The following is an 11,400-nucleotide window of genomic DNA, read 5'->3' on the forward strand; positions in this document are numbered from 1 at the left end:
GAATGTTTCCCTTTGAATAAAAATGAAATTTATGTATGATTTATTGGAAATCATAATTTTTTTGAGGAATAAAGTTTAATTGTGCATTTATTTTTCGCTAAAAATTTATTTTTTTTTATTTTCCGGACGGAATTTCATTTTACTGAGCAATTTCGATTCGTTTACTTAATCTCCTGTTGTAACCAGGGTTATGAGACTCCAACCCTTCATACGTTTCACATATTAAAAACTGCATTTACATGTAACTTGTTTTTCTGTCTATTTACTTTTAGAATAGTTTGTATAAATATAGAATACAAAGTAAAAGATAGCGAATAAAATCTCAAAATGTTTCTATGTTCAACATATCTGTCTTTATGCAGGTTCAAACAGAACTGTCAACTGCATTTCTTTGAACGCAAATTTATACCACAAGTATGTATACGTTTTTAGGTGACATTTATTTCAAACTTGGAACCTTGCTTCACTATCAAAAAGTTGCCTTAATTGGAAGATTTCAATAGAGCGTAGTCTTATCATTGAGACTATACTAGCTCGTAGTTTTTATGTTCTTAACTTTCGTTTATAAAACCCACAACGCCACATTGTGGTGGCTTTTAGATGTCACACTGACAACTAAGACACAAATGATTTCTGAGCTTACCACATTTAAGATTTCACTTTCCGCATCAAATTTCTACATTGTTTACCAATAAAATAGGTGGAGCAACAGTCCGTACAGAACCATGGACTAGTGACTTACAACTCTCAATTCATGTGTGAGTCGTCAGGGGTTAAGTTCATTAATGTAAAATAATTGAATATTTATTAACAGTCTTATTTAAAAACGCTGTATAGAGCCTACATAAAGTTATGTTATCTCTATAATGCCTCTAAACGCAAAAATGCTATTTATAAAACTTATACAAGGTTGCATAGTCCCATAATAAGCTAAACGCGTTTTGAGGTTGAATAGAGCCTACATAAGGAAATTATTGTTATTATTATTTCGTAAATGTCATTTTGATTTCTCTCCTCTCTTTTTGAAATTAAAATAAAAACAATAATGCCTCTCGAGTTTAGCTCGTGATGAGTCGTGAGCCGAAGAAACGAAGAATCTAAAAAAAATATAGATTTTCGAAAGAGAATATCATACAAATAATTGGAATTATTTTGTTATATTTTAGTTGCTATGACAACTAGCAGATTTTATAGTACTTTTGGCACTTTTTTTGATATAAGCATTGTATAACTAAAATTTATAGCAGATTTTTTTATAAATAGGAATTTTTGCAACGTTACATAGAGCCTACATAAATCCTTATTCACTGTATAACTATTCATCTGTTTAGCGAATTCTATTAAATAAGACTGTAAATGTTTAGCAAGAAATAAAATGATTTGTTATTAATAAGTTGAAATATATTTATGCTTCATAGAAATGAATGAATTTGTTACATTCAAAACAATTCCTTTTGTTAAAATACTAAAAAACCAAAACCCGCGTAACTTATTTACTTTGATGACATTTAAAAACTGACTTTTGATATTGTATATCATTGCCGCATTCTTGCAGAAGTTTTTCTGTTTATAAATGTATTGCAAGAATATTTTCGGCATGGCTTGTGCAGCAACTAGTTGTATTTTTGAACTTAACCGACGTCTGTATATAAATTTCCTTACAAATGGTAATAGGTCGTCGATTCTGAAGACATATAATTAATTAAATTAACCTTGGCTTTCCACTGTTACAAGTTGCTTTTGGTTAGATTGCAGAAAGCTTTTAAAACGTTGCTAGAATAAAAGTGCACACAAATTTACCCATCTGTGGTTGCAACTAAATTGGTTAAAAGTATTAGACATCTACTTTTTCTTCTTATTGAATAAAAGACACATTTATAGTCTTAAGATGTTTGTTTGAAATACCGCTTGAGCGTTTTGTAATTTACGGAAGCCAGTAATGATGGTTAGTGCGTTGGACTGTTTTGCTAGAGGTCTTGGGTTCGATCCCTGCCCATGCCATCTAGTTTTTTTTTTTCACAGGTACTGTCTCTTGCGAGGAATTGACAAATTCTCCAAGATTAATTCTTGTCACGAAAAGTGCTTTCTTAAATTAGCCGTTTGGATTCGACTTTAAAATAAACAAGGACCCCTCCATCCCTGACAACAATACCACCACACAGGAAAAGTTGAGAGTTGTAAGTAATTAAAACGCTATCAAATAATGGCATTCTGAACTAAATTGGTATCGTCTCCCATCAATTTTAAAGTTTGGCGATAGCTTACTGATGAGTTTCCACTGTAAATTGACATCTTGTATAGTAATTCTTCCTTCGATTGACAAAATTAGTTTTAAATTTGTAGGCGAAACAAAATGAAAGTAAATAACTTATACGCATGCGAAGACAGTCTGACCTACTCTAACTTATATGTAAAAACAATTATTCAACCTAAATACATTTTTTTATAATTTATCCATTCCAGTATTGTTCAACGTTTTCGGCTATTATAAGAAGCATTGGCGATGATAACCGAAACGATTAATTTATCAAACGGGTTCGTTCAACTATTATACCATAATAATTAGCCCTATCACAAATTCCATCGAAATTGGAAACTTTGACGAACCCCGAAAAAAAAGTACTGTCTTAATCGTAATAGATTCGCAGTATGAACCCCGAAAAAAAGTATGGGTAAGTAAAAATGGAGCAGTAATGCAAGACTTGCATTCATTAATGTAAATACACTGCATTACTGCAGTCGGTAAAACTTTGATAAAAAAAAAACAATCACAGCTGAAATGCGATCAAACATGTCATTTTATTTCTGTTGTCGCTCTACAGGAAAATGTCAGAACAAGGCAAGAAGGTAAAATAATTGAATATTTATTAAATTTCTGGCCAAAAATAAAATGATTTGATGTTAATAAGTTGAAATAAAATAATTATACTTCATAGGAATCAAAACATTTCAAATAACTGCTATTAAAACATTTGTATCGGACTTTTTGAAAGAATTTTGTCAACGCGGCCGTCATGCCGCCAAAAATCTTTTGTCTTCTTTTTTAATAAGCACCTACTTCGACAATTGGTTTTTGATATTGTATCTGTCGAATTATTGCGGTAATTTTTCTGTTCATAAATGCATTCCATGAATTTTTTTCACCATGGCTTGTGCAACTAGTTGCATTTTTGAATTATCATTACTCCCGTCGTATTAAAAAAATTTGCTACGAAATTCGTGAAAAGTGGTATAACTAGCTCCGAATGAAGAGGTTTTCTACGAACATTTTGATCGGGGTTTAATTTAAAACGAAAAAAATATTTATCTTGCGAAGATAAATTAATTATGTAAGTTTTATTACTGTTTTAATGTGAAAGTATTTACCTATATTTTTTATTTTTTTTTGACAATTTTTATGAAAATCGAAAACCGTACCCGAAATCTGTTCCTAATGTTGACGTTCCACGGCGAAAGTACTTGGTAATTGTTTTATTTTTATCAGGAATCGTAAGTTTTCAATTACAATGGAGTTCGTGATAGCGCTAAATAATTGCAATGAAAACTCATTTTTCTAAAAAAAAGCAATGGGCCTAGTTCGTAAATATATATAAATAAAAATGCAACTACCATTTTTAAATGATTTGATTTCAAATGAAACTAAAAACGTTTTTCATTCATAACTAGCTTTTTTAACTAGTTTTAGTCAATTAAGTGCTTGAAGTAAATCATGGACGATCACGTCAAAAATTATCGTTTGGAGAAGCCTACAGAATTGTGAACATCATCTACGTTTGCGCCAAAAGGAGGAAAACATTCAAAGAGACAATTCTACTCGCGTTAATAAATAACCAAAAATGTCGTTTTATCAGTAGCTCGTATCTAATTTTGTACCAATTGATGATCGTCTTCGCTAATAGGCCCCATACACTACACATGCCTGCATGCGCAAGCACAAAGATGCGCAAACACTCTTTCCCCATACACTACGCATGCAAACTGTACAAAATTCAGTTTTGTGTTCACCGCTGAACAGAAAACTTTAAAAAATGTCAAGCTCCGACTCCGCTGCTGCGGCAATTTTGATTGCTTTAGCCCTTGACTGAGCAAATGTAGCACACACACTACTCATGCTTGCATGCACAAGCAAGAAAATATCAAATTTTTTTTTATATTGCTCATGCCGCTTGCACAAACACACAGTTCACACCATACACTGGCAGTTTGCATGCGCAAGCACTGTATGCGCAGCGCATGCAGGCGTGTGTAGTGTATGGGCCCTATAAGTAAAATTCGAATCGTTTATTAACCCAATTTTAAGGAATTGGCGCTTTACATAAAAAATATGTTTTCGCTGTATCGATATAATTTCGTTTTGAAGATGGGGTACGTTAAAAATGTTCGCTCGGAACAAATACCACACAAGATGCCAATCCTTTAAACAAATTTGTTAACATATTCACCTATTACAATTTTCTTTTTCATAATAAGGACACAATTCTTGAAGCAAAATTAGGAATGTTCAGTATTCTCTTCACTTTCATTTATTTAGCTAACGGAAGGCAGAATAATTACTGACTCAAGACCGGTTAACATTTAAGTCGCTCTTATGACTCAATCTGAGTTCAAGCTGTTATAAATACAAATGAAAGCAGACCCAGTAGTTCGAAAATAGTTTTTAAAAATGTCATCCGGAAATTCTTCAATTGTTTAAAGGAAACTTTTATTTTTTTCAATTAATCTTTTTAACATCCTCAATGTGTTCATATTCAAAAATATTTTCCCTTTTCTCATTTGGTTCTTTCAGTTTTATTATTTCTGCCATATTTTCGGGAACGCTTTTTAAATGTATCTAATACAAATTAAAATTCTATTATATAACGTATATTTGACACTTTCTGTATAGGCAAAAAATCCTTCAATAACGAACTCAACTATAACAAGAAAAACTTGATCCAATGATCAAACACTATTATTTTAAATTCATGATGGATTCTTTCCAGAATTTTTTTTTGTATTCAATTAGCTCTTTCTATAGTTAACATCTTGAATTTTGAAAACAAATTAGTTGAAAGAATTTCTTAACAATATCATTTGGATTTCTTTTGTACAACTAAATCGATGACAGAAATATAACAAATTGACTTTTATTCAGACGGAGAATTGTGAACGTAAATTGCACACTGCACTAAATCTAAACCTTTAAACACATCAACCTTTCAGACGGGATAACTTTGACGAATACAAGATCCGGACATTTTGTGAAAATAAATTATTTTAATTTGTTAATGAAGGACGTGAAGTTCTCTTATTAGGAAAAAACATTTAGTTTAAGTATTCGCATGTTGATATTTAAATCAACAATAACAATCAATGCATTTAGACCAGAGCACACTTTAAGCTAACCGTCGACTTTGAATTTTTGATATTCTACAAGATATTCAACAAAATTTGATGTTGTTTCCACCATTTCATTTAGTTATTTAATTACTTTTCATACCTTTTTTCTCAAACTAGTATACAAATATTTTATAGAATTCTGGTACCAATCAAATGTTATTTTTTTATATTATAGTAATTAATAGTTAAACACTTACTCGCTCTTCCATCTTAACATATAAATCACACTCGCATCACAATTGAATTTTTTCACAAACTAAGCACATCACAATTGTTTCTAAAACACATTCATTTATCATCACTTATAATACTGTCACTGTTTTCCACTAAAAGTTACCGACTTATTCGCAAATAAATGTTTAATATCGTTGCATAAATTGTTTTTTATGTTACAAACTTCTTAGCACAATATTGGGGCTGTAGGTAGGTAACAATTTGCTTTATATTAAATCTTTTTACAAATGTTTACAGTTTTCATATATTTTGTTTTCTCAATTTTGTCGAAGCAAATACCTACAGCAACAACAATATTGTGCTAAGAATGGATGTACAATGTTGAAAAAAATGCAACTATCCGATTTTAATAAAAATACATAACTTTTCCAAATCGTTAGATAATAGTCATCTTTCCATCTTTTTTTTAGATACTATTTTCCATTGGAAACAATTAAAAATGAGCCATTGAAATTCATATAGAAATACAGAAAGAATGGTATCATCTAAAGATCGAAAAAAGTTTTAAATTTGACGAAAATACTCAACTTTAAAAGCAGACTTTTTCAGGGAGGGTCTTTAAATTCAGAATTTTAAAAATCAATGCAATTTTAAATATAGTAAAAAGTAGTGATTAAACCTTTAATCGAGCATATATAAATAATCAAAACCATTCGATTAAAAGTATATTCACATGTAATTTTAAATATGTTAAGAAAAGAAACCCACCTATATCAATTATATAGACACCAGCCACCCAAAGCAAGTCTTCCTTCATTCTTCTAGAATCTAGATTGTATGTTTTTGTTTTTGGATTCTTTCTTTGCCCTGTCATCAAATCCGTCTTCTTAAATTCACACTACACTTTTAAAATAATTCACACATTTTGAAACATAATTTTACCACTTCACTAGGATCAATTAAATAAATCACAAAAAAAACTATACTTACATCAAAATTCATTTTCGAAATGTTAAGCAACTGCTTTTCCCGATAATAAGCAGATTTTTACACGACTATTTTTTGATTGTACGTCAAAAAATAATTTTAAATTCAATATACATAAATATATATAATCAATCAATATAGTTGGAATTATAAAATTTCAAAAGCACAAAAGCAAATGGGAAGTCTAAACTTGACCGATGCGAACACAACCATTTTTGGTCTTTTAAAATTCCCATTTGAATTGTCAAAGACCCAGTTTTGGTGCATTACTGTCTACGATTTCACATTTAGAAGCAAATTTTATATCCATGTAAAAATGGAAGTTAAGCAGAAAGGAATCAACACCAAAACCAAACCTTTCCTTTTGATTATTTTTTTTGGAAAAAGAAGATTTCAACTAACCCTGTGCTTCATTAGCTGATTGATCCGCCTGTTCCACATATGAATTATCAACGAATGACTGTTTAACGACTGCCGTTGATGTTGTTGCTCCACCAGCACCGCCCGTCGCCGCACCCGCTTCCTCTTGTTCTGTAAAATAGCTCTCATCGTATTTCATATCACCATATGAATCATCCTCAACATATGTTGCGTCCTGTTCAGCAGTCTCAACTTCTCCGGTTTCTTCAGCATAATCAGGTTCAGATTTGGTCGGCATTTCAATGGGCAAGTCAATAAATTCCGCATCGCTCGTCGATTTACTTTCGGTAACTGTCTGAACGGTAATCTGTGTAGGTTCGGATGCCTCAAGCGGATCGATGGTATTCTTTGATCGTTTTGTATGGGGGGTGCTTATACTGCGGGGTGCCGTTCTCTTTTGACTAACTATAGCTGTGGTGGTTGTTGTTTGTTGTACTATGGTAGGTTGTTGTGTTTGTTGTTGTTGCTGGGTTTGTTGTTGTTGTACCGGTGTTGCTTGCAATACAATTTGGGTACTCTTGTCATCTGAATCGTCTGTTTCTATTCTATACGACCGACTTGTACTGTTACGCTGTCTTACACGGGGAGGTGTAATAGCTTGAGTTATTGTTTGGGCGGGCGGCGCTGGTTGGGGCGCTGGTGTGGATGGCTTGGCCGGAGATTGTGCAGGCGCGGGATCACTCTGTAAATAGAAAAAAAGAGTAATATTTTCATGAGTTCATGAAGGTAGTAGGAAAAGGAAGTTCTTGTATTACTTTTTTATGGTTGTAAAGCTACTAATCTATGACCTCGAGTTTTTACTTAACCATTATTTAGAATTATTGCGGAGCATGTAATTAACTTGAAATACTATATCTACACATTTATTAGCACTGGAGTACACGCACCCTATTTTTATACACCAAAGCACGTGTGGCCTACTATGGTAGACCATTTAATAATGTTAATATTATTTAACATAAATGAAATACAAATTTGTGCGTAATGTTCAATCAGCCTTAAACTTTTAACAACCATAATTTATGGATTTTATGTTGGAGTGTAAAGTATTTCAAATCTAATATTAATAAAAAACTGTTAAATTTTGAAGAAAACTGTAACTGTGGTTTACTATAGACTATAGTAGATGCACTCCAGTGTTTACTACATCCTATAAATCAGAACTGACAATTATGAAACAATTTTATTATGTGCACTTATAATTTTCTTGAAATTGAGAACGCCCAGTCGACCAATTTTATGATTAAGTCGTCAGATTAAGCTAGATTTTCAAGTATTTGAAATGCAATAAGCAAACATTCTGAAATAATTCAAGAGTCCAGTAAGAAGTAAAAAGTATATAATTTGTTTAATTCCTAGTCGAATTAATACTCTGATACGAAAAACTGCTGTATAATTAAAAGTTATTGTTTCATAAAATTAAGTTCTAATGAATGGAATTATCAATTTGTCGGAGTACTCATTATCCGAAATATTTATATTGATCTTGTTTAAATTTCGTCCAAACGAAAATTATAATAGCAGATCTCAAATAATTGTTAGAATTACATATTTTCAACTAGTTTAAATAAAATGCATATGTGTAATCCTTGAAAATAACCACTTAGAAAATACAAATTGGAGTAGGTTTTTCTGGTTTTTGATGTCAAAACTGAGAAAGGAATTTCCAGCATTCGATTTTCAATTGTTCTTCATTGTAATTCAAATATGAAGAAAAGAAATACAAAAAAAGCTCATTTCGCTTCTAGGTAGATAATTGTGTTTTTATCGACTTCTCCTACTGTCAAGTGTAAAGAGAAAATTCTCAAATCTCATAAACTTAGAAAAAATGTTGCATGTACATATATATACCTTGTAAACAGTCAAACATCTTCAAAATTTGTATCACAAAGATATTAGACATTTGTTTGAACTAAACATAAACTGGTTTTAATTTCTAATAAGTTAAATAAAAACAAATATGGCCGGCAAGTAGTTTGGCGTTCATACTTCGGGTATTGTAGAACCGACGCGCTCACAGTCAAAACAAAATGGACACTATGTATTTGAAAATTAACTGACGCTACCAACCGGTGGCGGGACATGTCACAATGCATCATATCGAGCATCATATAAAACCCAGCACAAATTTTTTTTTGAAGTTTAAGAGAACACAAAACTTAAGTAGAGAAAAAGCTACATAAGGAGTTTGCGTGCTGTCGGCAGTGACCTGTGCGACCAAGTTGTCACCCTTTTTTTTAAATCAAACTTTTGCTAATAACATAATTACACTAATAAAGCCAAGTAGACATTTACTATAAGACAAACATAAATAGAGTTACTTACATCTGTGAGTCCTTTTATCTGCAGGGCTTCAGCTGTACTGATAAATGCAGGCAACGCCTCTTGCTTCACATTAACTTCTCCACAATACATGAACTGTATTAGATCCTTTAAAGCTGAGTGGCTTACATCTTTCAGAAAAACTTTGAAAAAGAAAGAAAACGATTCAAATTAGCATCGACCAAAAAAAACAAAGATGCTTTAATTCTTACCGAATGCATGTTGGTTCGCTGGCATTTGGGTGAACATTTTGCGGAAATATGGCGAACACACCGACAAAACAAGCCGATGCGCCTTCACGAATTGGCCCTCCGCCGCCAAAGTGACATCCACCAGATCGCCTCGGCATAGTGATTCATGAAAACCAGCCGACAAATTACTGTTGAAATTATTCCAACAAAGTGAAAACTGCTCATCGTCCGCCATGTCGGCGACTCATTTACTTTGTGGCAGAAAACAGCAAATCAACCTTCCTGAGTTTGTCCGAAAAGAAGAAAAAATTAAAAATATATTATACAGAAAATCAATGGCGAGATAAGAACGCGCTTGCGTTAAATAAAACAAAAAAAAGCGTCAAAAAGCATTCCAATTAAACATTAACTATTAAATAAAAAAAATGTTAAACTAAATTTTGTTCATACTTAAAGTAAATAAAGAAAACAAAATTAAGAATTCCCATTTTTTAGATGCAAACAAAATTGGGAAATTTTCTTCGATATGACCATTACTGCGGCCATCTTGGTTTTCAAAAACCAAGAAAGGTTTTCTATCGAATATATTTACCAAATTAAACTAGCAATAATTATTTAATTGGAATCTTTTGAATTTGAATTATTGTCTCACCTTTAAAATTAAAACACAATTATTGTTTAAATTCTCGTTTGATTAAGTAAAATGAGTAAAAATTCCAGACGCTGACTTCAAAAATCAAAGCGACACAACCTCTTTCTTTGGAGAATTTTACTAGAATGGGCACAAATTTTCGACCAAATGCTTAAGCTTGGGAACGAATTCTATCTGTTCCTACTTCCGCTATGTGAAAAAATACAACGAGCGTTTCGATTGGTTGTTCGATCGTTTTTGGTTGCCACCACAATAATCTAGGAAATACTAAGGCCACGACTACATTTGACCTAGGTTCAACAAAATGATTGAAGTCACGTTTAATCATATTTATGATATTTGGGATTTCTTGTTCATTCAATTTAAATATTTGCAAGCATTTAATTTGTGTTTTTTCTTTACAGACAAAGTATTTTTGATATAGAAATATAAATCAATGTCATAAAACACGGCAAAATCAAAACAAAACTAGCTGCTATATTTTAGACTTATTTTAGTTAGGTTTAATACCGTTCTCAAATTACAATTTGGGCTTAGCTGCCAAACTCAAAATGGCTGTAGGTTTCAAGGGGAATATTACTACCTTTATCATGTAAAGACACAGTGCGAGCACTAAGAAAGAAAGAGAAGGGTTGAAAGGACGGGTCGGTGCATATTTGTTTTGAATTCCTGAATTTTGCAATGACTTGGAAAAACAGAGTGTGGAAGGCAGTCTACATTCGCTTAGTACGGCTAAGTAAGGAACCTCTATACTTGACTTGACTTTATTTTGCTTTTCTGATTTCTGCAAAAAAAGTAATGCTGCATACAAAATTAGTCGAACTCATAGAAAATTCAAAAAATGCAGAAGTCAAAATTATACTGAAGACGAAAGTGTTCATCTTTTATTATAGAGTCTAAGTCTGCAATAAAGCTTAAAGTTTCACTTAAACTTCCTTTTAATTGTGAGATTTAGGTAACTTATTGCAATATTTTTCTTACGTAAGTCAATTTTGAATTTTAATGCTTTTTTTTCTTTTAACTGAATTATAAGTTCCTTTTAGCTATCATGAAAACTAGGGAGAAAAAAACTATGTTCTCAATTATAGCCAAAATACATTAAAATTTAGCGGAATAACACTGTACTGTCAAAAGTTATAGCATATTAGTTAAAAAAGATTGACACTGGTGAGATTTCTCCCACTTTCACGTTTCAAAATGCATCTACCTTCCTCTTCTTTCCTGCAGATGAAGATTTAAAGACCTCTTTTTGTATAGTTTAAAGTTCAAGAAGCT

General features: G+C 31.8%; 1 protein-coding gene across 8 annotated transcripts in view; it reads right to left on the reverse strand.

The window, feature by feature from the left end:
- Window positions 1-10,283, reverse strand: part of LOC129943307 (modifier of mdg4-like) — a 47,378-nt gene extending 37,095 nt beyond the window's left edge. For all 8 annotated transcript variants that reach the window (XM_056052646.1, XM_056052645.1, XM_056052649.1 and 5 more), the window contains exons 1-4: window positions 10,126-10,283; window positions 9,495-9,755; window positions 9,286-9,425; window positions 6,943-7,642 (exon numbers count right to left, since the gene is read on the reverse strand). In XM_056052646.1, coding sequence (XP_055908621.1) covers window positions 6,943-7,642; window positions 9,286-9,425; window positions 9,495-9,708 — 1,054 coding nt within the window. In that variant the 5' untranslated portion in view covers window positions 9,709-9,755; window positions 10,126-10,283. The remainder of the gene's footprint in view (window positions 1-6,942; window positions 7,643-9,285; window positions 9,426-9,494; window positions 9,756-10,125) is intronic.
- Window positions 10,284-11,400: the final 1,117 nt, after the last annotated feature.

This window comes from Eupeodes corollae, chromosome 1, assembly GCF_945859685.1.
Source record: "Eupeodes corollae chromosome 1, idEupCoro1.1, whole genome shotgun sequence".
NCBI classification, from domain to species: domain Eukaryota; kingdom Metazoa; phylum Arthropoda; class Insecta; order Diptera; family Syrphidae; genus Eupeodes; species Eupeodes corollae.